Source organism: Onychostoma macrolepis, chromosome 07 (genome assembly GCF_012432095.1).
Source record: "Onychostoma macrolepis isolate SWU-2019 chromosome 07, ASM1243209v1, whole genome shotgun sequence".
Taxonomy (NCBI): domain Eukaryota; kingdom Metazoa; phylum Chordata; class Actinopteri; order Cypriniformes; family Cyprinidae; genus Onychostoma; species Onychostoma macrolepis.
Window position 1 is genome coordinate 30903591 of NC_081161.1, and position 27917 is coordinate 30931507.

Here is a 27917-nt window from a genome sequence, read left to right on the forward strand (position 1 = left end):
ACTTTCATGTAAAACACATGAAAGGTGTCTTTAATACGGTCTTATTAAATAAATGTGTCATCAAATTATTTTTTAAAACCAGATCTTCACCGTAAAACGGGTCTGTGTTAGCATTCAGTTGTGTTACAGTGTTAAATAATAAAATAGTAGCCTATACTATTTTGACTCGAAGCTGATCATTTAGATCCACATGAAACACATTTTCAGGGTACCTGACAAAACATTTTTACAGTGCAGTTTACTACTGCCTGTCAGTTGAATTTCTTCCTGATAAATCCTGATACTCCTACATACCGTTGTCTTGAGAGTGGGTGGTATCTCTCTCACTCGGTATGGTCAGAAAGGGAGAGAGAGTAGTTTATGTAAATGCTCCATTTTAATTATATTAGGAGGACGGCCCTATTCTCTGCCCAATAAAAATGGACCAGGGCTGACACCTGGTTATAAACACAGGAAGGATTCCAAAGTAGTAATCGCAAATCGGCAGAAAAAAACCCAACCGGCATCTTCAAGAGACGCAATGACCTCCAGTAAAGTTGAACTGCCAGGAGAGGTGAAGAACGACCCGGCTGCGCTCATGGCATCTCTTCATCTGGTGCCCTCACCGGTACCCAACCCTGAAATCAAGTACACTAAGGTTCGTGAGACTTTTTACAACTTCTTTCAAGAATCATAAAATTGCCTAAACGGGAACTGCAAACTTCGATTAGGTGACACGTTTGATTTGTTGTGACTGCGCGCAAACAAATCACTGGTCAAGAAACGCAACGTGTTGCAACCATGGCATTGATAACAGGCGCATACTCACGCATTTAAACCGAATGTAGCAGTATTAATCTTAAGGTATTACGGCTCATAAGTAGGCAACGGTAGATCAGGAGGCTTGTCTGCACATGCATTTGCTAACAAATAGCAAGTTTTGGCTGTATGGATTATTCTTCGTACGCAGTATAATGATGTGCTATTTGCAATAAGTATATCGATTCTCCGTTTTATTTTAATCAAATAAACTGACTTTATTTGTGTCCATATAAAGAGTGTGAAAGTCCAGATCTGCTGCCTGTTATCTAGCCTAATACAGAAGGGCATCGGTCAGGAAAGTTTTCTCGATCTTGATATAGTGACAAATGAGAGTTCATAGAGCTTTAATAACCTTATTAAACCGGTTGAGAAGTTTTGCCTTGAACAGGTTGTTATTATTTACGACTTTACTTTACATGATAGGATCGGTGCGCGTTAGAGATCCGCCTCTATCTCTCCTTTTAATTCTGTGGAACAGTCTACAGTTAGCCTAGTATCTAAATTATTCATGATGTCTTTATGTTCTGGACAAAAAAAAAAAAAAAAAGTACACTTTAAAAATCACAAACACGCTTTATGTTCATTATTGTGATCACAAGGCAACTTTTACTCAACCTCAGTGATCATGTGTGGGAAATTTATGGACACTTGTTTTAAATGCAAGCGTTCAGGGATACAACCTAGAAGATTTAAAACAGAAACTTTGTACACCACTAAAATTGCATGCTTGATAACAAGTATATAGCTTGCTTACTATAATGACAAGAAGGCGAAGTACGCCAGCATGTCAAAGTCTGGGCATTCACATTCATTTTTGGATACTTTAATACTTTTGGGATTATTCAGATGTAATGAGGTTTCAGCACTAGCTATTATATAACTTTAATGTAGTCATCTTATATTAATCTCTCTGAAAATGACAAAGAAGTGCTGAATCATTCCATAAAATGATTATAAAATATAATCTCTCGTTTTGTTGGTAAGGTCATTTTAAATTATGCCAGTTTTGACAGTAATAATTTTATTGCTGTGAGGTGAGAGAATAAGTCAAAGTGCAGCGCAGGCCATTATCACTGTGGTAAAAAGAGTGAAGTTCAACCAGAGCAAGAGCTGGAGACACCTGTGACATACACGCCCTGCATCTCCTGCTCTCAGAAGCACATGGGAGTGTGAGAAGGATTCATACTTAGGAATTTGTGTGCTGGCTGAATGGGTGTGTGTGGGGTTGCAGTTTGGGCATTAGTGATGTGAACTCCCTTCACACCCTTGTCCATCTCCCTCTTTCTCTTGGTCTCTTTCTCTCTATCCCCACCCCCCTCTCACTTTTGATTTTGTGTGCCTGGTGCAGCGCAGCACAGGCTCTGATGTAACAGTCCAAATATGCCCAATCAATACTATTCTTTCAAATGTAGTCAGTGCAGAGCCAAGTTTTTTATTATTTGTGTAAGTCTGAGGTTAAGCCATTTTAGCGAAACTCCTTGGAGACTTCTTAAGTTGTGTTTTCTGTGCTGTTAATGAGCAGTGCTTTATGCCAGAGACGCTGAGTTATGGAAATATCATTATCGGGCATACTTAACATCTCATTCCTCTATCAGTGTCAGCCACTTATGTAAATACTGAATCACATCCAGTTCTGGCATTTAAAGTAAAATAATATTAAGTAGTGAAAGGGAGAGGTGGCAGCAAGTAATTCTGTTAGGTAAGACAGTAATCATTACAGCAATTAATGGTTTGTCGTATGTGAGTGTCTGGTTATTAGACACAGTCATTGTTATATTTATTTCTTTTTTATTCCAATAATAAATATACGGTGCATAACTTTTCTATCATATTATAGTTATATTTTCAATTAATTATTTTATTTATTGAAAGACGTATTTATAGGATTAACACTTGATATAATGAGTGCTGCGTTTTTTTTATTTAGTTTGTTCACATGCTAAATCCAAATAACCTGAATAGTTAGGATTGTTTCTTTGTACGGTAAAATGACAGTAAAATTTCTACAACGTGGACTTTGTGCTCCCCAGTAAACTTTTCACCCCACCAATTACGTTTGTGCTTATTATGTGACATTCACTACACCTGTATTTGTTACGGACTTGAGATTAAACACACTGATAGGGAACTTATCTGCCATGCCATTGAACATTTTACGACTGAGCTTCCGCTTATCACACCGATGTTTCTCAAAGTCCTGTTGTTTGGTGCAGACACCTGAGCTCAATACGCTTTACAGTCTTACAGAATCTCCTCTTGACTCCACACAGAGCGTGTTTGACTGGTCACGGGAGAGCTAGTCTGCTGAAGGAGCTCTCTTTCTCTCTTTCTCTGTCTGCTGGCCCACTGGGCTGATAATGGCACTAAGGAAGCCATAAATTTGTCTCCGGTGATGGCTGGTTATGGATGTTTTCTCTTCTTTTTTTCTCTTTGGATGGAAGAGAGAAAAAGAAAGGAAAGGTTATGTTGATAGGTGTGTGTATCAGTGTAATTGATTAGGGCCCAGGAGTCTTTTTGAAAGAGAGGTGTTGGATTCCAGCAGGCAGGGTGATGATTTGCTCACTCCATTCAGTTATAACACATCAGTGAAGCAGACTCTTGAGATTAAAACCTGGAAGAAGATAGGAAACAGGAGATAGGATATTACTCTCTCGCTTTCCCCAGTGTCGTGCAACTGATTATCGCACATTTGGATTAGATGTGGTTTGCAGTCAGTGAAATTTATCAATGATATTCAATAAACATGCCTAGATAATCTTTGCATAGAATTCTGGGGTTTCTAATAATGAATGCGGTTTAATTGTTCAAGGTATAATTCACTCAAAAATGAAAAATCTGTCACCATTTACTCACCTTTTTGTCATTCCAAACCTTTTTTCCATGGAACACAAAGGAAGATACTTTGAAGAATGTTTTAAAAATAAGATATTTTTTGCCAATGCAATGAAAGTTAGTGTGGTCCAAAATAGCTTGATTTTTCCAAAAATAAGAGTGAGTAAATGATGACAGAATTTTCATATTTGTCTGTTCATGTGTATGCTTCTCTATACTGAGAGCTTCATGGAGAAAAAGACACTTGATAGCCATTTGTTGGACATGTCTTTATATTTTAAGGGCTTAAGCGTCCAGCCAGGACAGTAGTGTGCGCTGAAGTGAGGACTTTTGTAAGCTAATCTGGGAGACAGCTTGAGTGAATGAGGTAGGCCCCATCAATCCGTCAGTGCATGAGATAGTACAGATGGGAGTCAGGGGGGTTTTCTGCTCTAGAAGCTGTCCAGCAGGGTGTAATATATGGCCGTGTCTCACTGTTAGGGTCAGTGGCCCTGACTTACGAGAGTCTGTTCCATACCTCTGGAGTTTTTCACTTCAAAACCCACCATTTCTTCACATCAAACAGCGGCCAAAGTAGAGAACACTGAGAAGCTTGATTTATTGTAAGCGGCACAGTAAGGACTCTCTCTCTCACCCTCTTTTGCTTTGACTTATAATTTTCCCCCTTTCTTACTCTTGATCTTTTCTTCACATCTTCCTCACTGATTATCTTTGGCCTTTGCACTGTTTTTCTCCCTCAGGAACAAAATGCTTGATTTGTCTTTGTATTATTAACAATAGCATGTTTGTTCTAGTTGCTTTAAATTTAGCACAGATATGCTAACCAAGTATTATATTATATTACATTATATTATTTTATTTTAATCAAGTATGTATAGTATAATTTATATTTTTTTGTTGTTAAAAAAAAAAAAAAAAAAACTTCAGTGGTTTAATTTGTTAAAGGGATAGTACACCCAAAAATGCAAATACTCATTACTTTTCCTCATGTTGTTCTAAACCTGCATGACTTTGCTTCTTCTGTGAAAAATGAAAGAAAACCAGACATTATTGTGAGGTTGAAAACATTATGACTAAATTTTTGGGTGAGCTATCACTTAAACAGGTAATGTTACTTATGTATCACGACCTAACAAAGGTTGTTTTTTTTTTTTACAGCATTTATTAATCTACATATTATGTGAGTATTCATCTATAATAATCTATAATATGGTAATTCATATACTACATAAATATATTAAATTGATACTAAATATAGGCCTACTATTGATCATATTTGTTCAAAATACTATTGGCAATTTACTTCTGTAAATGTAGAAATTAACATTAACCAAGTTTAATAAATACTAAAATATTGTGTATTGTTAGTTCATATCTAACTCATTAACTAATGTTAATAAATTGTTCATAAAAAGTTTTGTCACTTTAGACTTTACACTTTTATTATGTAATGCTAACTAAGATTGACACTTGGGGTGTCCCTGTCAACCTGCTCTCTAGACTAACATATGTTACACAATTCAACATTTCGCCTTTGGTAATTGCAATGAATTATGTTACATAAAAGAGAGAGTGAGAACATGACATGCAGTCACTTCTTTGTCTTAAGCTCCCTCTTTTCTTGTAACATCAGTAATTATCAACATCTTGAAGTGTGTCCAGTTACAGAGTGAAAGTGAGCTGGTCAGGAAAGGATATGAAACTTCCTGTGCAGACCGAGAACCGGGGTTGCAGGTGCCCTGTTAGGATCCGTCTGGCTCTGGAATCCCGGCCTGTTCCATGAAAAGACAGATAAAGCGCACATATAAAAAAGAATCGTTTTACAACGGCCAAGAAATGTTTGCCATTAAATATCCCTCATGTGTCTGAGCCATTAGAAGGTGCTGGCGGCCAAACAGATGTTTCGCTGGCTGTAGCGTGAGCTTTGGCATCCTCCGTCCGTGTTCCTGCCCCGCTTCCTCCTGCAGTTGTGCGAAGCCTCCAGAGAGGGATCTGCTGGGGCAGATGAGAAACGGATCAGCATTCTACAACTGCTAGAGTCATTCGAGTCACCCCCCAAAAAGACTCTTCTCTAGCTCTAGCTCTCCCTGAGGAACAAAGTCGACCTCCTGCTTTTGTGGCCGATAACCCTCTTTCCTGTGTGAAGTAATGCTGGTGATAAAAATCTCAGCAATAAGGAGCATAAGCCTAGAGATGCTGTCATCGTTCGCCGTGGGTCCCTCTTCCACAATCTGTTTGTGATAGGCACTGCATATCTCACCATCTAATTAGCTTTGCAGACGAGCGCAGTCAGCACCGTGAGACTTGACAGCTTGAATAAAAAAACATGGAGTGATTCTAAATGTTTGCAGCTGTCTTGTGCTGTGGCCTGTGCGTAAAATCTCAACCTATCTGCACTCTGTCCGATTTCGTAACAGCCTGTAGTACAATGTGTTAGCGTAGGATGAACTGGCAGCGCTTCTCTTTCTGTTTGTGTACTGCATCAAGTGGCTGTTTTGTTTACAAGATAATACATTTTCTGGCCCCCTGCTGTTGTAAACAAAATCTAGTTGTCACAGCTTGGCGGTTAGTTTTCATACTCAACTCAAGTTTGAAAGTACTTCCAGCACTCTGCCTCAAACAAACTCTGCTCTCTGTGTTTTTAGCTTAGCCACACTGAAGAGAGTTGATAAAAATCATGAGAATTTATGTGAGGGTAAGAAAAAAAGAGTAATTGTAGAAGACTAAAGATTAATTTTAAAATGAATGTTATTTTACTTAAATGTTTTGTTTGCCAAAATCAAGCAATAAAAAGTACGGTATGAAAGAAAGTATTAAACTGAGCATATTGTACCTTTTTCAAAACTTTGTTTAATAAAGTTCACCTCTTGAACTTCTAACATCTCAAAATGTTCTAATACTATCCGGTATCCCGAAACCTGTCACTAGTAACTGTTAAACTTTAAATTCAACAAACATTATAGCTGTTTGACAACTGAATGTAGTTGTTTATAGACTGTTTGTCAGCCATGTTTACGCTTTAGTCAGGTTTGTCCCTGTTTAGCAATGCTATAATTTTAATGATTTTATGATGTCTACACAAGGACAGAAATGAACCATAACTGTGTCTACACTAAAATGGAGGTGTTGGCATGTAAAAGTTCGCATAATTTGAGCTTGTTTTGGTTTGCTAATTAACTAAAATGGACAAAAGTGTGGAGATTTAAGTCATTGTGACCTGTGAGAACTGTATTTTTTACTTCAGGTGTTTAAATGAAATTTCTAACAAGTAAAAAGTATCTTTTGTGATGTAATTGTGTTAGAAGTATTCAGTTTCGATAGTAAAGTACGAATTCCCCGAAATAATGCTTAAGTATAGTAATGAAGTACGATTACTCAAGTTCTTTACAGCCCTGCTGAAGCCTCCAGCAGGGTTACGGCAAAGAAGCGGTGATCAATATGAATTTTTGCACTTTTGCACTTGCGTTCTTATCCCTTTTCTTTAATCAAAGCCAAAGTATAAAGAAAGCTTGAGAGTTGATTTACTGCACCGGCTTGTCGCTCTTTATCAACTTTCTCAATGGGAAGAGACAAAAGTCCGAGAGCCCCCAGAGCTCAGGGAAGACTGGGCCAAATGGCCTCTAATGGTCGCCTTTTTCTAGTCGTGATTTAGATGGTGGCCCAGTCCGCTGCTCACCCAGCATTCCCCTCTCCTCCGTTCCGGGGTGCCGTAAGTGTGGGGTTACGAAGAGCATAAAGCTACCCACCGTCTGCATTCTTCCCCGGCCCACTGGCCTGTCACAGTCTGCCCTTGATTTAAGGCATTCCTCTACAGTGGCCTCTATAAATTTTAAAACTAATTCGCTCCTCTACGGGGCTTTCTGTTTTCGTAACAGGCCCTCGGCTCGCCGAGGCCACTGACACTTTTATGAAGTGCTCCAAATGAGAGTCAGATTAAAGGTGGCCCTCTTAATGCAAGAGGCCTGTGAGGTCACAGCGAGCGAGAGAGAGAGAGAAGGGAGTTTGATGTAAATGTATCGGAGAGGAATCAGCATGGTACAGACTGATACCTAGCCTGACCAGGAGTGATTTATTTACGCCAGTTTTAGGGGAGACACAGAGTGGGAGTGACTGAGGCGGCTTGAACCGCCTCCAAGTCAACAGGCATTTTATACCTGTTCTAAAGTAAACACGCCTCTTGGTTTACAGCCAATTAAATTGTACTTAAGCCTGTAAGTTTACATTAGTAAACATTTTGGAGAGCTTGAGGAGGCCCAGGGCCGCGGTTCACTTTGAACCAGACATCTTCCTCTATGCAGATGACAGGAAGAGTAAATGTGTTTTATGTAAGAGTAAATGTAAAGCTTACAGCCAGCAGATGCTTTAACACCTTATCTGTCACCGGTTTGCTGAAATCGGTTTAAGTACGTTTGCGTAAGTCTTCAACTGAATATTGAAATCACATTTGCCTTATGTGCATGTTGTGTGCATACGGAAAGATGTATTTTTCTTTTCTTCTTTATCGAGCTTGAAAAATCCATCTTTTGGAATCTGAGGCGGTTGTTTTACGGGCCGCTTGTTTTAACGCATCACCAGCGCCAGAGTGCGGCCCGTGTTTTATGATCTCGTAAACGAGCAGTGATGTTGTGAAACGTGTGTCTGTGTGTATTTCTGCATTTGTGTGTGTATCTATGCACTTCTATCGGTGGGTGCATTTCTGTGTCTTGTGTGTCTGATAGGGATTTATCTCTCCTTTCCCCTTTCCCCCACCTCTTTCTGTCTGGTTGCTGGATCACTCCCAAGAGAGTGATATTGGGCAGCCCTGCAATAGCACACGGTTCCCAGAGATTCCTCTCACACCACAACCATGAAACACACAGGGGGAGAAAGACTGTCTCTTTTAATTCTGTGCATCATCATGAAGTTACTAACTAACTCACTGTAATTCCTCATGGGCCTAAAGATCCACATTTTATGGATGGTGTTTGACATATTCTGCATTAAAATGCTTAATTCTCATGCAAACAGTTGTCTTGTTTTGTTACAGCAATTTTAAGTAGTGTTGGACGAAGTATCCAAATCATGTACTTGAGTAAAAGAAGACAGGCACATGGAATAGAGCTTATTTATTTGAACTCTGGAGTCTTGCTCCAGCCAGTACAGTTTGTGATCCGATTCAGTAAGTTCAGCATAAAAACTCAAAAGAATAATTAGATCACAAATCCTTTCTCAATTTGTTTAGTTTGAAATTGATATACTGTATACAGTATATACATATGTTATTTTAGTATCATTTATGCACTATTCTAGTTTTGCTCAATATTTTGAATTTGTTTTTATTTTTAGTCATTTTGTTGTGTTTGTGCCTTTTTTCAGTTTTAGTTAACTTAGTTAATTTATTTAAATGAAATGAAAATTAAAAATGTAGCTAAAATAACTTTTTTTTTTAATTCCTTTTTTTCGTTAAATGTTTATTCCAAGAACTTTTGGTGTGTGCACCAAAACTAAAAAAGACATTGTTACTGTCCACCACTGATTTTAATAATTTTTTATTTATTTATTTTTTTTTAAAGGGGTCTCACTGTTGTGAAAACTAAACTGTATCTTTCTCTTCTCTCCCTGTAGATTTTTATTAATAACGAATGGCATGATTCTGTGAGCGGTAAGGTCTTCAGCACATACAACCCGGCTACAGGGGAGAAGATCTGTGATGTCCAGGAAGCAGATAAGGTGTGTGTGTGTGTGTGTGTGTGCACGTTTTTGTGACAAATGAGGACATAGATTTGTATAATGACAAGGGTATGGCATAGGTATTACAAGTAGAAGGTGACTTTTCAGGACATTACCTCATGTCCCCACTTTTCAAAACGCTTATAAATCACACAGAATGGAGTGTACTGAAAATCTGAAATAGCACAAAGTTTCCTGTAAGGGGTAGGGTTAGGTGTAGGGTTGGTGTAGGGCAATAGCACATACAGTTTGTACAGTATAAAAACCGTTACGCCTATGGAATGTCCCCACTTTTCACAAAAACAAACGTGTGTGTGTGTGTGCTTTTTTAACATGCTAGTGTGTTTGTCAGCAAAGTGTGTATTTGGTAATTGGTCAAACCATTGCCAGAAACAGGTTTGGCACAATTGCTCTGCTGGACTACATTTAGTCGTCCAGCACCGCTATTGTGCTTCTCACTTTCAGCCTTCACTCAGCATGAATAATCATCCAGAATTGAAAGAGAGGGAGGGAGGGAGGGGCTGTAGTTCAGTCTAATGTGGTTAAGCAAGCTAGAGGCTGTAGTTCCTCTTTGTAAATCAGGCAGAAAGTGTGGAAAACCAGAATGGATACAGGAAACAGAGACCCCCTGAACGTGCAACTGGGGAAGTCATTGAGACTCATCCGGAATGAATGGATTTAATTTGTCCCAGAGGTGGACAAACACCTGTTTACAGGATAAGGTTATATCATTAAGTGATCTCCTGTCTCTCTCCTCCTCTTGTTTCTATCTCTCTCTCTCTCTCTCTCTGTCCGGTGCCCTCTCTTTGCCTTTCTTTTAGGCTGATGTGGACAAAGCCGTGCAGGCTGCCCATTCGGCCTTCTCTCTGGGTTCGGTATGGAGGAAGATGGATGCATCTGAACGTGGGAGGCTGTTGTTTAAGCTAGCTGACCTGGTGGAAAGAGACAGTGCTTACCTTGCTGTGAGTACTTCATCCAACACAAAAACTAAACTTCTACTTAAATGTTTGTTGGGGGGCCTTTTCTGAATGAAATGTAGAGAATATAAGTGAAGTTGATTTATTAAATGTAAACTTTAATGCCGTGTTGCATATAATGCAACCTTTACTTTTGGCCCAGGTTAACACATGTGGGGCATCTTTTTTGCTCTTTACAGACTATAGTGCTGTCACAAATATATGTTTTATTATTTAGGACAACTATTCCAATGTTATCCATCAGATCGAGACATTTTTTGCACCGTATTCCAAAAATACATAATTCCAGCAACTCTTTTTTTGTTGTTGCGGGTTTTAAAAATCCTGCATGATGTTTTTTTTTTATTTCTTTCATATGTCTGATAATTGTTTCCATATGTTCTGCTCAATTAGAAGCAAAATGCCTGAGCCATGCTCTCTTGTTGACATCAGTCTTGACTCCCTCATAACTATCACCTTCACTCACGAACCAGTGGTCATCTGACCAGACTTAAACCAAGTCTCATTCTAGTCAGTGCCAGTTTTCGGTGAGTGAGAATCAGATTTAACAGGACAGAGCCATCTGAGCAGACAAAGACACTCACAACAATAAGCAAGTGTCTAATGAGTGGGCCTGTCTGTCTGCCTCAGGCTTATTGAAGCTTCATGGCAGGAGCCGTAGGAGTTGTTGTTTTTCTAACAATTTTGATTTGTCCTGCAAATGTCTGAAACCCATGATGATGACAACGCTGAGTTGAAACACATGACCTTTGGGCGCTAACGATCACTTAGGATAAGAGGGAAACGTAAAAGAAAGGTATTGTTCCGTTCCGTGATGTGCTTTTATCTCCGGCGTTATTTCCGCCCTGGACATCTGCTCATACTTCCCACTCGCGGAGACGTGTCTAAAGAGACAGATTCAGAAACAAAAGTGCTATGTTTGTCTTTGTGCGTGCAGCTCTCCGCCGTAGCCATTTTGAGTAAATCTCTTTCATGTTACAGTTTAGACTTTGTCTTAAATGGACTGAAACAACAGATTTTCTCCATCCAGCTCTGAACATGTGTCAGAGCAAATTGCTTTGAAAGAAAAATGCAATGTCCATGTGGTTACGATCACTCTTTATATCAATCTAATCCCACGTCGATAAGAAATCATGGCTGGCTGACACAGAGATAACAAAATCAGGTCTCTGGTGATGGCTATATGAGTATCATGTTTCCTAGGGGAGCAGATGGAAGTGTGTGCTTTAGATATGCTTAGTCTGAATGCAGCGTGGGGGGGTGTCAGGTTTAATCTCTGTGAGTGATTTTTCATCACACGCCCACACTCTCATCTTCCTTCTCTCCTCCCAGACCCTGGAGTCTCTGGACACTGGGAAACCTTTCCTCTCCTCCTTCTTCGTGGACCTTCAAGGAACCATTAAAACCTTTCGATATTTTGCTGGATGGGCAGATAAGATCCACGGTTCCACGATTCCGACTGGTAAGATGATGTTCATCCTGTCATAAACCCTCACCGTAGAATTAGGCAGCATTTAAATTATGGGGGTGTTTGAATGGGTGGGGGGTCTGACCACCCTAAAAGTAGATTACAGACATTTTTTTGTATTTCAGTAAACACAAAAGATAGCCTGGATGCAAAGTTTCAGCTCACATTAAACAGGCACTCATAAACAGAATCAAGGAAAGCAGTGGGTACATTTCGTGGGATAGAACATAGAAAATATAAATATTGTAATTATATGACATTTCATTTTAGATTTCTGAAATTTTTTATTTAAATACAGATATATTTTTTAATTAATCTTTTTACTATAACATCTTTTTTATTAAAAACAAAATAAAACCCTTTGTATAAATCCTTACACATAATTGTGTGTATATGTACACTACAGTTAAAAAGTTTGGGGTCAGTAAGGTTTATTTTTTTGAAAAAAATGTATGCTTTTATTCAGCAAGTAATATTAAATTGATCAAAAATTATAGTAAAGACATTTATAATGTTACATAAGATTTCTAATCTATGTTGTTTTTTAAACTTTATATTTATCAAAGAATAATGAAAATAAATCTATCGCTGTTATCCACTGTTTTCAACATTGGTAATGATAAGAAATGTTTCTTAACCACCAAATCAGCATATTAGATCTTTTCTGAAGGATCATGTGACACTGGAGACAGAGTAATGGCTGCTAAAAATTAAGTTTTGCTGTGAAAGGAATAAATGACATTTTAAAATAGAAAACTTATTCTAAATAGTAATTTTAATTCCCTGTTTTTACAGTATTTTTGATCAAATAAATGCAGTCTTTGTAAGCATAAAAAACTTCTGTCAGAATCATTAAAAAGTGTATATTTGTTATTAAATTTCACATATAGGGTATAGTACGTTATATATCCAAAATCATATAATGTCACTGAATGTTTACAAAAGCTGGTGACACAGCGATGCAGAAGCAGACGTTTTGGAGAGCATGAGGATACATGCGCATTGGACTGGAAACTGTCATTATGTGAATGCAGACCAGACCTTTAGGTGCAGGCCCATCCCAGACATTTTAGGAAGTTTGACCTTGAGCAGAGAGACCACAGCTCTAAGCCGGGGTAGAGCTGTGTTTTCTCTGAGGCCTGCAGGAGATGTTGTGGGGTTATGAAGGTGCACTGAGGGTAAACAGACGAGGTCCCGTAACGGTTATAAATCTGAGTGCTAATGGCCGCCCTCCTGTGGAGCGCTGCCATCGGTGGAGCACAGTGACAGCTACAGGGCCGGGGGGCACTACGGGGCACGGGGGGGCACTGGGGGTCTGTTCTGGCTAATTTAGTTGTTTGAAAGGAACGCGGCAGGGAGCCTGGAGACTACGGGACAGCAGTAGACTTGCAGCTCTGATGTCACGGTGCAGCCATTAGTGTGCAAGTATGTGTGCGCGGGGGAGATTGTGGAGCCGCCCTTCAAGGCCCCCCTGTCACATGGGCCACATGGGTTAGAGGGAATCGAGAGAGGTGTCCGCCGTTGGGCGTCCCTGTAATTATTGTGCATTCCAGCACTGTCTGTCACCATTTCTCTCTGATTGGCTCGCGCTCTGATATTTGCACTTATGCTGTCCTATACGGTCCTTCATATAAAGCAGCCACTCTTGTATTTGATAATATCTCTCTCGTATTCACTCTCTCATCTTACACAAACAAGCACCCATGCCGCTGCATGCTGTTATGATACGATTTTCACAGCGGGAGAAATAAAAATGAAGAATGGAGGGGAAAAGAACTGTAAATCCCCTGTCAGTGCTGGAGCTCAGCACTGGGCCTTTGTTGTGTTGCTAAACCAAACTTGCATAGTGGGAACTCATAGTGATTTGCTTTATTTCATTTCCAATCTCATCCATAATAGAATTACAGCACAAACAAACAGAATGTGTGTTTTTGGCCTTCTCTTATCTGGCCACCAAGTGAGATGAATCACTGGCATGCCTCTCGTCCAGATGCTTTACGCCAACTGCATGTTTCCACAGCGAGGGATGGAGTCATCGCACTCTTTTCCATGTTGCCGTAACACAAAAACAGGGTCTTTTGTAGACAGTGATATTATCATAAGCTCTTTTGCTTAAAAAGTCAGCTAATGCAAACTTTTCTGTATAATGTCATTTATTTTCACCTTTAATTTAATTTGATCAGTCTTGATTTATTTTCTAAGCACAAGTATAAAGTGTCTTTGACACCATTTTACCCCGTGTTGACTAATACTCTGATTCCTTTTGTTTTTTCTGTCATACAGATGGAGAATACTTCACTCTTACCAGACATGAGCCCATCGGAGTTTGTGGACAGATTGTTCCTGTGAGTGTTTTGACTCTGTTTTAGATTTTCCTTAATATATTTTGCTTAAAAATTCCCAGTCCTTAACAGAACCCCTTAGTGAGGGATAACAGGCTTGTTGAGGTTTGGCTATGGTGGTTTAGTTTTTTGGGGAAGCCCTCTTTTGTTTAAAGTTGGCCTAAAATTAAAATGCTATTTAATAAATTCATGGTATTGATCTTATTGTGAATGATTCATCCATTTTGACCCTGTGATTTTTTAATCAAAATGTCATAACTCTATCTTCAGTCGAAACGACAGACTTCTTTTCAGTGACATTTGATGGAATTTTCCAATTCTGCTTAAAGCCTTCCCCTTTTTATAAACCTCTGCAAGCTTACATTCAGATCTACATCCATTCAATCAATGAGTGAGATAGATTGAACCAAGTTCCCACCATAATTCGTTTTGCTCAGATGTACGTCACAAAACTGCAAAAAATATCTGCAGATATTTCCATTACGCTGTAGCTTTAAAATATATTGCTCAGGTTACTGGAAGTGTTTGAGGTTCTTATTAGTCACTGTACGGTTGGCTACAAACAGACTGGCAGGAGGAGGTCATGGCCAGTGCCAGTGAGGCAGAAAAAGAAAGAAAAAGGAACTGAAAAATAATGAAAGAGAAACACTTGGGTGAGTGGGATGTATACTTGAAGGACAGAAATAGAAACGAGGAAGCAAAACAAAAAAAATAGATTGTGACGATGAAGTGCTTACCACTCTAGACCTCATGACATGAGAAATTACTTGTTTCCAACAGTGCACACCAAATATTGCACTAAAATCTGGTCCATCTAGCAGGTCTTTGAGGATTGTAGGAGACTGACAGGCACAAATTACTAAAGTGATACAGAAGACTGTGTGACTCTGTTTTTGAAAAAATCGGTTTCCAAATGAATGTGCAGGAGTCTGCAATCATTAGTGAAGGAGTTATGCTCTCAAGAAGCAGAGATATGAGGTTGTCTGAACGAGCTCCCACAGTAAGTTCTTGACCTATGTCTCTACAGTGGAACTTCCCCCTGGTGATGACAGCATGGAAATTGGGGCCAGCGCTGAGCTGCGGGAACACTGTTGTCCTGAAACCTGCTGAGCAGACCCCTCTCACCTGCCTCTACATCGGTGCTCTGATCAAAGAGGTACAGCAACATGATTTTACAACATTGTTTTGAATGACCGCATCACATTCATAATACAGCCGTAAAATGATCAAAGTGATACAAAAGCAACATCAACACACATTCATGCAAATGAGTGCTATTTCATCATTCGTTCCCCACTGCACCCAGACCTTTGTTGTTCTGCCTTTCCCTTTCTCTTGGATTAAGAGGCCTATTTTCTTCTCTTCCTTTTGATGTTCTGTCCATCCTCTCTTCCACAGGGCCTGTAGGGAGGTCGGGGTGGGTCTGGATTCCCCCTCCACGACCTGTGGTGTTCTTGGCTCAGCTCTCGTCTAAAGCTTTTTCCTCTCGTACTGTTTTCACAGGCTGGGTTTCCACCGGGAGTCGTCAATATTTTGCCAGGCTATGGGCCAACCGCGGGAGCCGCGATTGCTTCGCACATGGGCATAGACAAAGTGGCGTTCACAGGATCGACTGAGGTAATTTTCCTATCGGACAAATGGAAGAATCACACCCTCTTCCCTCATCCTCCTTTCCGCCAGTGTGACATAGGCCCTGTCCTGAATGGCAATCTTGATGTGGACTCGCAGTCTTGTGGTCTTCATTCAGGCATCAGTGAAGTGCGCAAGACTGCAGGGTGTTACATTAAACATTTTAGGCATTTTTGTCCATGTGGTAAAGTGTGGACTTGTAGGAGTCATTTGGAACCACAGGGATGTTCAAAAAAATTCACTTTATGGGTACAACAGCTTGTCACTGGGAAAGTACCCTTAAAAGGACAACTTTGTACCTTATTTACTCCTAAAAGGTTCACAGAAGTACCTTAAAAGCCCAATTATAAAAAGAAGAACGCAACAAAAGTGACAACAGTGAGAAAACAGCAGTTAAGAAAGCATGTGATCATAGTGATATGGATATGTTTACTCTTGTCTGACCTCAACAGACTGAACAGAAGAAATGTACAGAAGATTTTCATGTTAAAACGGAGCACCTTTTATATAAAGGTGTTTACAGAGATTTGGCAAGATGTTTTAAACTCCTGAAATGAACTCCCTGATATTGTTAAATTATATCGCACCAGTTCGTTCTTCAATTTCACTTGATATACATATATATATATATATATATATAAATAATGTCCTCAGGCTTCTCATTAGTATAAATGGTCTAACCCTTCACTGTCAGAAAAAAAAAAACGTGCAAAAATTGTACCTATAAGGGTACAGTAGCTTGTCACAAGGGGCAGTACTCTTAAAAGTACAACTTTGTACCTTATCTACCCCTAAAAGGTGCATATTAGTACATTAAAGTAGTAATACGTACCCAAAAGGCCCCAATATATATATGAAGAGTTCAGATGCAAAAGCCTCTAAATGCCGTCTGAAATTTTCTTCTAAAATTTTCATCAGGCTCCTATATTTATGTTCAGTTATTTTACTTTAATTGCATAGAAAAGGACCTATACATTGCCATTAGAGTAAAATTACTGAACCTAAACATAGCAGCCTGATAAAAATGCTCATTTTAGATGAAAATTTCAGATGGCACTTAGAGGCTTTTGCATCTGAACACTTCATACATATATATATATATATATATATATACACACAGAGAGAGGGAGAGAGAGTGAGAGAGAAAGAGAGATCGCAGATTGTGCTGCACACACACATAAATTTCCAACGCTTTCCCGCGATTTATATTAATAAAATAAAAGATAAATACTAGCTAGCTACATTATATTCCCCAGCAGCAAGGTTATAAAATCGCTGTTTTTGAAGTAATTGTTTTGTAGAGAGACGCGCAGATGTAGCAAACAGGTACTCACAACTGTCCTCACTCTCTCTCTCGATCGATTGATCGATAATTAATTGAAATACATGCTATAACTCATTCAAATAAATGTGGTCTTACCGCTCTATTTCATCTCTGTCTGATTTGAAGCTGGCAGAATGCTAGCGCTAACGAGTCGTAACTGACGAAAATAACTAATTTTTACCCATTCGTTCAAATATTGCGCTGCAAAGAGCAAGACAAGTTTTAACTTGTCTATTACTTGGCAAATGACCCAAATGGAATATGGCTAGCCGTGCATTAAAGTATTTTAATGCACTTCGTGGAGGCATCGGGCGGTTCTTTGCCTCCACCTCCACGGCTAACCGTTGATTATCCCGATTATTCCATGGTCTGTCTGAATACTGGATTCTGATTGGCTGGCAGGTATGCAGTGTAACCGTTTAATGCACAGGTAGTTCCAAGTCAGTTTAATCACCGTTCTATATTAATGTGCTGCTTTAACTGATGCACACTAACCAACACACATGACTCGCTCACACACACACACGGAAAGAGAGAGAGAGAGATCAGAGATCGCAGATTGTGCTGCACACACACACATAAACTTGTTGTCAGCGCTTCCCCGCAATTTTTATTACTAAAATAAAACATAAATAATAGACCGATACATTATATTCCCCAGCAACGAGGTGATAAAATCGCTGTTTTTGAAGTAACATTAATTATTAGTAGAGAGACTCGCAGACGCAGCAAGCAGGTACACACAACTATCATCTCTCTCTCTCTCTCTCTCTCTCTCTCTCTCGATAATTAATTGAAATACATGCTATGATTCATTCAAATAAATGTAGTCTTACTGCACTATTTCATCTCTGTGTCTGATTTGAAACTGGCAGAATGTTAGCGCTAACGAGACGCAACTGACGAAAATAACGTCAGCCGGTCAAATATTGCGCTGCAAAGAGCAAAACAAGTTTTAACTTGTCTTTAACTTGGAATAAGCGGGATAATCATATATATATATATATATATATATATATATATATATATATATATATATATATATATATATATATATATATATATCATATATATATATAGGGGCCTAAAGTAGAAATACGTACCCAATGGGGCCTTTTGGGTATGTATTACTACTTTAGGCCCCAATATATATATATATATATATATATATACATTACTAATTAAAAGCCTGAGGAAGTTGTGTTTATAGGGGTCCTGTCTGCTGTCTAATACTACACATGCTCTCACACTGGACCACCTGGCTTTCCAAAATCATTTCTAATAAACAGGTTTTAGGTGGAAGTGGCAGTGAGATGTTAATCCACAGGTGGTCTGTCATAAGCACGGAACAGAAACAAGGATTGGACACCATGCCCTCACTTCATATGTACTGTTAATGTCGCGCCAGTCTGGTTGGACACCTGAGTTCATTTATGCTTTATAAGTGTCCTGTGCATACTGTATAATGACTACCCTTTCTATTGAGCTCTATGCATCAGACATTAGACAGTTACACTGTGGCCCCGGAGGAAAAATGACTCTTTGAAGCCAACTGTATAAATTTAATAGAAAGCCAGGGACTGAAAATAGGCACCATGTTAGGCACAGAGAATTTACCGCTTGAAAAAGGCCTCACTGACAGCAACATAACTCTGCTGCGACAGCGTATTTTAAACAATGATTATCTCTAACTACACTTGCCTCGCTGGTAAGAACCCTTAAGCCCCTAATTCAATTACAGCCTCTCATAAATCAAAATATTTCAGTGTATGTTTTGATCTGTTCTTGCACTTGTAGCATGTGTTTTGTTATTAATTGAAGTGAATTTTGGGATGTTTAGAATAGACAGAGCTAAAGCTTATGATGCCATTAGCTTGACTGGAAAAGTGAGTTTGTTTACATGCCCAGTTATAATCGAGTTACAGCGAATCTTTACATAGTGGAGCAACAGCGTTCATCTGTCTGTACATGAATAAGTAAATATATAAAGGATTAAATACAGGAATTACCTGTCTTCTGAAAAAAGCATGATGCACATTATCACGTTATCTGGGTCTATTAGTCTGGCTTTGCAAAAACTAAACTGTAATGATTTCAGTTATTTACTGAACTTCGAAAGTGCACTACCTTTCAAAAGTTTGGGGTCAGTAAATTCTAAAAAAAACCTAATTAATACTTTTATTTAGCAAGAATGCGTTAACAGTGACAGCAAAGACATTTTTATATATGTTATTTTTGCCTAAAAATTCTATTTCAAAAGATGCTTAAAATAAATAAATATTAAACTTTCTCTTCATCAGAGTTTCCACAGACATATTAAGCAGCACAACTGTTTTCAACATTGATAATAATAAGAAATGTTTTTGAGGACTAAATCAGCATGTCAGAATGATTTCTGAAGGATCATGTGACACTAAAGATATTAAAGTTATGGCTGCTGAAAATTCAGCTTTGCCATCAAAGAAATACATTAAATATATTAACATATAAAACACTTATTTTAAATTGTAATATTTCACAATGTTACTCTTTTACTGTGATTTTGATCAAATAAATGCAGCCTGGGTGAACATAAGAGAATTCTTTCAAAAATATTACCTCAAACGTTCGAACGGTAGTGTAAATGTACTTTGTGTTTATCTTTATTGTTAAAGAAACAGAGAATTGTGTGTGTGGACATAAGACTTATCACACAAACAGAAGTGTTGTTTCAACAGAAAACAAACTAAGCTTGTGTCCTTGAAAGCACTTGCTGAAATGCAACAGATGTTTCTTTTGTGGGAAATGACAGTTAAGTCATTTCCCAGTTCTCTGCTATTTTGATGACTGCGATGACTTTTTCTTTCCTTTAAATCAAAATGTCATTGATAAAACAAGAATTCAGTGACTGAGAAAGAAACATCAACAGGCCACACAAATCCTCAAATGATCATAGCGTCACTCTGAAAACGGTCCCAACCCACCCATCTTCACCCACGCTTCCACTGACTGACTTTCACAGGAAACTCATCACTATACACCCCACCCTCTCGCCCTTCCTCTTCACAGGCAGCGGCCACACAGGGTTTTGCTCTTCTCCTCGCGTCAGCACTGCTGCTGTGGGTGTTGCTTAGCTCTAATCTGGACTTGATTAGGCAGCCCAGATCTCTCATGCTGTGCATGTGTGTACATACACAGACTCTGAGTCACTTCAGCCGTGTGTATAAGGGAGGACTAGGCCAGGAGTGGGTGGGGGGGACAAAGGAGTGAGGCATTCTGGTGTATTATGACCTGCCCATTGCTGCTATTTGTGGAGTCTAGCCCCTTTGTGACAAGTGTGCAGTGCGATTTCTTTTTCATCTTGCATAAATCAAAAAACACATTCAACCACATTTTTAAATGGTTTCAAACATTTTAGACATGTATTATTATTATTATACATAAATTATGGTAATGACTGCAGACAAACCAGGAGTAACTAAACATTGTGGCACTATAGTAACATTTTTTGGTTAAAGAAGCTCAGCTCAGCTGTTTTTTAAGCTACTTTTTCCAACAAATTAGCACTGCACAAGATTAGTTCACTAGATTAAAAGGGTTTGTTTTGACAATTCTTGTAAATGAACTGATTTGCGGGGGTTTTTTTCACTTTCACTTTCATAACCTTTTTTATAACCTTTTTCTTATATACAGCACAGTAGTTTTAAACTGTGGTAATAATCACAAATCAGCATATTAGCATGATTTCTTAAAGATCATGTGACACTAAAGAATGGTGTAATGGCTGCTGAAAATTCAGCTCTGACAGCACAAAAAAATAAATTGCATTTTAAAATATATTAAAATAAAAAACAGTTATTTTAAATTGAAGTATTTCTGATAAAACATCTTAAAAAATCTTACCGACCCCAAACTTTTGAGCTGTAGCGTATATTTAAAAAGGCAGTGCCACTTTAAGTAGCTTCAATGTTAGTAGCTTGTAGCGTAGCTGACCACTTTTTCAAAAAAGTGGCTTTTTTATAGCATAATTACTTCAAATTATGAAGATCTTGTAGCTTGAAAAACAAAGTAGCTTCCCAAAACTGAGAGCAACACTTGTAGAGTATCTGTGAGGGGTAGGCATTTACGTTCGTGCAAAGAGCCCAGCTTCCATTTTTCCACTGAGCGAGAGTGTCGGAGGGAACTGAGGAGGATTGTTTTCCCTTCGTCTTCTCCCCTCTCCCTTTCTCTTTCCGCTATCTGATGGAAAACAGATAGAGAAAATATTCGCTGTCAGTAAGTATGTTTTGCGGAAAGGAAAAATGTACAAATGTTTGTTTATGGTTAGGAGTGCTGCTCACCAGCCTCTAAAGGCCTGAATTGGCTGTGAAGAGTGAGACGTTTTCTCACACACACACACACACACACGTGCAGTTGGAAAAGAATAGTTTGACGTGAGCATAATGTTCTCTGTGATGTGAAGCAGTGCCATGGACAGCAGCTGTGCGATGTCTGCAGTGCTTACACAGGCCTGAACAGCATGTAAGATGAGAGCCAGTCCACCGCTAATGTGAAACTTTAGGTGAAAAGAAGTGTGAAATCCAGTTGGAAGAGAACAGATTCAAGGAAGAGCAGCAAACAACATGGAATTATGAAACTGTAGACTCCTGTTAAAAAGAAACGTGCTCCTTAAGCTCAGAGAAACCAAAACCAGACCAATAATCACTACATACGCTTTCATTTATGCACTAACAAAGCCAATAAATGCATTTTTAAGGTCTTGTTTCAGTGTTATTTTGTGGCTCCAAACAGTGTTGAGCATCCTACACAAACCTGCGGTCGGTTCTTCCTGTTCTCGATTAACCAGCAGATACTGTTGCGTGTAGGACATTCCATTCTCTTTGGCCACCACCGTATGCACTAATAGATATTTAAGATGTGAGCCAGATCTTATGGGCCTGATAATGGTGCTGGTGCTGGTCGCCTTGTTGAAGAGGAGCTTCTTAGCCGGCAGGATTTATTAATGACAGCATCCCACTGATATTGAGATTTAGTAAGGCTCCTCTGCGACATCCTGGTGATTAAAGCGGCTCTTCTCTCTCCACAGGTAGGCAAGCTGATCCAAGAAGCAGCAGGAAAGAGCAATCTGAAGAGAGTCACGCTAGAGCTTGGGGGAAAGAGTCCCAACATCATTTTTGCAGATGCTGATTGTAAGTATTCAGACACTGTTTTACGGCTGGCCTCCTGTTGTCCCACTGCAACAGTTTGTGCACAGGTGCTACTCCACAGACTCTCACATCAAAGACCTTTGGGGGTCTTTTAGAGCTGCATCTGGGCAAAAAAAATTGAGTGTCTTATGTTTCCGAGAGGCCCATATACATTCAAATGAGCTTATCTCACTTCCTAAACCCTTGGCCCTTATTGTCTCTAAGTAGCCCACCAAACCAAGGCATAAGTCAGAGCTTTTAAATGTTTTCAGCAGCCGTGAGCACGGCCCCCGTAAATCAGCCGAATGGACCCTGCCCGGACGCATCACACCACAGCCGTAAATCTGCCGGCTCCCATTAACCCTTCAAATGCCACAGCCTGCCACCCTTTTCCCAGGTGTCCATTATCCCACACAGATGCACATACTCACGTGTATGTATGCATAAACAGCAGACACACCAAAAAAAAAAAAAAAAAAAAACTGGGGAGAGATATGTTACAGCTCTTTAACTGGAAAATGATTGCTCCAAGTCTATTAATGAATGACTTATTGGCATGTAGGGGATACATTGCTCATTTATCACCTGTTGTTTGGGCTGTTCTTTGTTTTATTTAAATAATAGTGCATTGCTGGCAGATGTTTAATAATGTGTTTTCTCTCTTTCTCAGTTGAGCTGGCAGTCGAACAGGCCCATCAGGGTGTTTTCTTCAATAATGGTCAATGCTGCACCGCTGGTTCCCGTATCTTTGTGGAGGAGCCCATTTATGAGGAGTTTGTGCGAAGGAGTGTTGAGAGAGCGCGGAGAAGGACGGTGGGAAATCCCTTTGACCCAACCACTGAGCAGGGACCTCAGGTAAGACCCTGTTCATTGCTTAAATATCATAAATAATTAACATATACTACCGTTCAGAAGTTTGGGTTCAGCAAAAAGAGAAAGAAAGAAAAAAAATGATTCAAAAATGAAGTGTACTTTTTTTATGTACTTTTATTTGTTTCTTGTGCAGCAAATTAGCATATTAGAATAAATAGTGAAGGATCATGTGACACTGAAGACTGGAATATTGGATGCTTAACATTCAGCTTTACCATCACATTAGTAAATAAAAATGTTTATGCTTAATGCATAAGACTAAAGAATACAAACTTTTGCACAGTAATGTGTAATAATATGCTATAATATAATAATATATACCTAAATAGTATTTTTAGTCTTACAAAAATTATTTCAAAATTCATGTCATTACATATATTATTAAACAAAATTTGTGAGTGCCATCAGAATATAAATTTTAAAAAATGCTGTACAATTAAACATTAATAATTAAACAAGACATTATATTATCTGCATGATCTACCCAATTTATTATTAAAAAGTTTGATACCTGTTCCAATAGTCAGAGAAAATAAAGACACAGGATTCAGTAGCTGATCATCTATGTGTTGACTGTGTCAGGTGAGTGCGGAGCAGCAGAGTCGTGTACTGGAGCTGATTCAGAGCGGCATCACTGAGGGAGCTAAAATGGAGTGCGGCGGCAAAGCTCCTCCTTCTAAAGGCTTCTTTGTGGAGCCCACAGTCTTCTCTGATGTACAGGACCACATGCGCATTGCCAAGGAGGAGGTAAGCTTGATTGATCTCTGAATTCTGAATCTAACTGGGAATGTTAAATGTTCAAAGTGTTACAGTACAAAAAAATAAAATAAAAAAACTACTACTTTGTTTTAGATATTTGGGCCAGTTCAGCAAATCATGAAGTTTAAAACTATTGAAGAAGTGATTGAGAGAGCCAACAACACAGAATATGGTCTGGCAGCAGCGGTCTTCACCACAGACCTCAACAAGGCCATGACTGTCTCTGCAGCTTTGCAGGCCGGCACTGTCTGGTAAGAGTTCATCACATCAACAGATCCTCACACAAATGCCATCCACTTGTTTTGTTTTGGGCCCAAATATCATTGAGTTATAGTGTTTTTGTCTTGTTTTTATTCAAATATCCATGTTTAAATCAAGATATATTTATTTAAGAAACAAAATGGCATAAGATACATAGTTTTATTTTCTAAAAGATTTATCAAAATGAAATGTTTTATCTTTAAATTTAATTTATTTTTCTTACCTATTGGCAGATATGAACTTTTATGGGGTTTTTTTAGAAAACAAGACTTAATACCTTAAGTGCTTCTTAATTTAAGAATGATCAGATCTTTGTACTGTAAAACAAAACAAACAAACAAACAAAAAACTGAGCAGGAATAGAAGGTCACATTTATTTAAATCCAGTAATTTAAATAGTAATCCACATGATTTGCAATTATGTGTGAAGGTGAAAGATTTCCTGAAGACCTGAAATCCTGAAATTGCACTAATATGTGACCCTGGATCACAAAACCAGTCATAAGTCTACATGGGTATATTTGTAGCAATAGTCAAATATATTATGTATGGGTCAAAATGATTGATTTCCAAAAATCATTAGGATATTAAGTAAGGTCATGCTCCATGAAGATATTTTGTAGATTTCCTACAGTAAATATATCAAAATCAATTTTTTTTATTAGTAATATGCAAGAACTTCATTTGGACAACTTAAAAGGCACCCTTTTTTTTTTTTTGCACCCTCAGATTCCAGATTTTCAAATAGTTGTATAAATATTGTCAAATCCTTACAAACCATACAAACCAAACTTATAACTTGTAACCCTTATAACTGGTTTTGTGATCCAAGGTCACATATGTCACAGAACTGAATGTAATATCATGAAATGTATTTTTTGTTGTGCAGGATCAACTGTTATAATGCCCTGAGCTGCCAGTGTCCTTTTGGAGGATTCAAAATGTCCGGCAATGGTCGTGAACTGTAAGTGCCTTTATAAATGATTTAACATCACGATCGCGTTTTCTATACATTTGATTTATGTTTCCACTGACACAGTTGTTCTTCATTTTCCAGGGGTGAGATCGGACTGAAAGAGTATACAGAGGTGAAAACCATTACAATGAAGATGTCAGGGAAGAAATCTTAAAGCACAACTATGTACGTTCCTAGCAGCGGGAAGTCTTCCTCTGAGGTTAACCACTAGCCATTATCCTTTGGTTGTCTATAGTGGTAAAACACCACACAGTAACCACCCGTCACTTCTGCATTGGAGCACCTCTTCTCCTGCATCTTCGTAGGCTGTTCTCATGAACTACCCTTCATCTCCATCCCGCGTCCACTAGCAGCTCCACATCCACCGCCACAATTAACTGCCTCCACCCATTGCAGCTGTGTCCTCGTTTCGCCGGCTCCACTAACCATACTAAAGCACTCGGAGTCCCGGTGAAAGAGGGCTACGCTTTTGACCACTGCACCAGCAATGTGCAGACACTAACAGACTACGACCACTCTCTCTGATGATCTCCCACGGCAAGTGGCCAAAGGAGGTCTGTTGTGTCTGAGGGGTGCCATTCTCAAACCTCATAATTAACTTGCCTTTCCACTGGGTAGAAATCTAGTAGGCATATTAGTTTTTACTAAGACCACTGAAGCTCTCTATCTCAGAAAAAAAAAAGATGTTTTCTTTGAACGAGTATTAATTCTAAAATTTGTGTAATTGCTTTGTGTTTTTATTTTTCATTTCATTGTTTGATTGTTTTTACTATGTATAACTTTGTCGATGTCTTGACCAATGTAAGCAAAAATGATTTACCTCAAAAAAAGAAAAAAGAAAAAAAGAAAAAAAATCTTTGGTGTGTATTTTCGACATATGATTCCTTATTGATGCCCATTTATTGTTAGGTTTAAAGAATTATGTACTATGAATATAGAAGTTAAGATATAGAGTAATTTCTTCATTAAAATGTTTTACTCAAAGGCTTCTCTTGAAGGTGATTTTCTAATTGTCTTGTTACAGCATAATGACTGAGGAAAAAAATGATCATTAGAAAAAAAATCATTTCTGCTTCAGTTGTTGCATTTCTTCAGATGACTCTGAGTATTCAGATTTATGTCAACCAGGGTGAGAACAGGCTGAGTCAGAAATTGTTTGGTAAGAGCTCTTCAGATATGAGCAACGAGAGCCAGATATAAGAAGCACCCAGTAGTGCAACTACCTTAGAAGTTGCATTCCCAAAGAAACAGTCACAATGGATTTTCCCAGCAGCCCAGCCAATCTGCTGATATCCTTAGTCAGACCAACATGCATGATGAAAAGACTTGGCTACGTTACACAACACTGGTCTGGATCTGGAAGAGCAGAAAAGGACAGCACAAAGCTTTGAACTAGACAACAGAAAGACCACTACAGTGATAGTTCGCCTTCCTGTGGATCACATGGAAATTAGTCTGAACCGTTTCCTTACGAGTTAGTATGTGACAACAATCGAAGAACAAAAGTGGTTTGTTTCACCTCAAAGACGGTGTTGCATGTTTTCAAGTGTGAACCCATCAACACAGGAAAGTGTTGGAAGGTTGCAGGCGAAAGGCCTTACAAGGATTGTTTAATCCATTTGACGTTGTTGCACAATGGTGTCATCGACCCTTCCCTCCTTAGGAGTCTGTTGAATAGTATTTATAATCCTCTGGAGTCTCATATGATTACAGTGTACCAAGTTCACACCGATATTTCTACATGACAGTAGTGTAAAATCGCTGCTTTTTAGTAAGAAAAACATGATAAATCAATAAATGGCGTTATTACAGACTTTATGTGTGATTCTTAAGGGTGTATTTTAATTTTTATGACTCTGGTAGTGCATAGTGAATTCAAATGAATATTAACGTTCTCACACCCTTACAAATTTCTCTTTTTTTCAAAATGTGAGAATGATCACATTTTCAATGATCGCTTCTCCTTTGGGATCCAGATTTCAACCAGCTTGGACTCTGCCCAAGGTTAAATGGCGAGGTGGCATCCATCATGATCGGAATTCCAATATCTTTCCTCTGAGACATACATTTATTAGATGAAGCACTTATAGAGTCTGATAAGTATCATTCACTGATCGTTAGCCTATGCTCTTTCAGAGGATTTATGGTCAAATAGATCCATATAACCTTCCCATCTACTGAACCAGAGGATGAATTAAACATTTGTGTATTATCTCTCAAATAGGCGCTGGCGTACATTTCCAATCCAATTAATCTTCTCTAAATAACTATGGATTTTCTTCACTTTGCCAAATAGTTGATAAAACTAATGCATGTCACATTTATAAATGCAGATGTTCTAAAATGAGATTGCAACATTAGACGCTTGAATGTGTTCATTTGTCTTCATCAAGATAAGCAGAGAAAGCAAAGCTGGTGGGAACTGGAGAACTGCAGCACCCTTTGCAAGCTCCTCCTCCAGAGGGAGACACTTTCTCCCCTTCTGCCATATCTCAGAGATCAGTTAGAATCACACAGTAGTGTGTTTGGACCACTTCAAGATCTCCTTCAGTTTGTTTCATTCCCTCAGGAAAGACAAATCCCAAATGAGAGCTCCTAAATTCTCCTAGATATCAATTAAGTTCACTAGAGACCTAATGGAGACCTCTCTCTTGATAAAAAGACCACAATAATCTCCTTGAGAGTTTCAGAAGAAATTTCAGTAATGTGCGCAGTCTGTCAAGATACCAATGTACATTTTAAAATATATATATATATTTTTTTTCAAAGTTGTTAAAAAAAATATATTATATCATGTTTAA

General features: G+C 38.6%; 1 protein-coding gene across 1 annotated transcript; it reads left to right on the forward strand.

The window, feature by feature from the left end:
- The first annotated feature begins 341 nt into the window (after positions 1-341).
- On the forward strand, positions 342-26929 carry aldh1a2 (aldehyde dehydrogenase 1 family, member A2). Its single transcript, XM_058782539.1, has 13 exons — positions 342-637; positions 9238-9342; positions 10164-10304; positions 11652-11781; positions 14071-14132; positions 15157-15285; positions 15633-15746; positions 22148-22250; positions 22918-23102; positions 23703-23867; positions 23973-24130; positions 25030-25104; positions 25198-26929. Exons 1-13 carry the CDS (start codon positions 521-523, stop codon positions 25268-25270), a joined length of 1557 nt encoding a protein of 518 aa, XP_058638522.1. The 5' UTR covers positions 342-520; the 3' UTR covers positions 25271-26929.
- Positions 26930-27917: the final 988 nt, after the last annotated feature.

What these genes read in the sequence shown, in the direction of transcription:
- aldh1a2 (XM_058782539.1), top strand. Translation starts at nt 521, where the DNA reads ATGACCTCCAGTAAAGTTGAACTGCCAGGAGAGGTGAAGAACGACCCG. An exon ending in CTGAAATCAAGTACACTAAG is followed by an intron (nt 638 to 9,237) that starts GTTCGTGAGACT and finishes CTCTCCCTGTAG; the next exon opens with ATTTTTATTAATAACGAATG. An exon ending in TCGGTGCTCTGATCAAAGAG is followed by an intron (nt 15,286 to 15,632) that starts GTACAGCAACAT and finishes CTGTTTTCACAG; the next exon opens with GCTGGGTTTCCACCGGGAGT.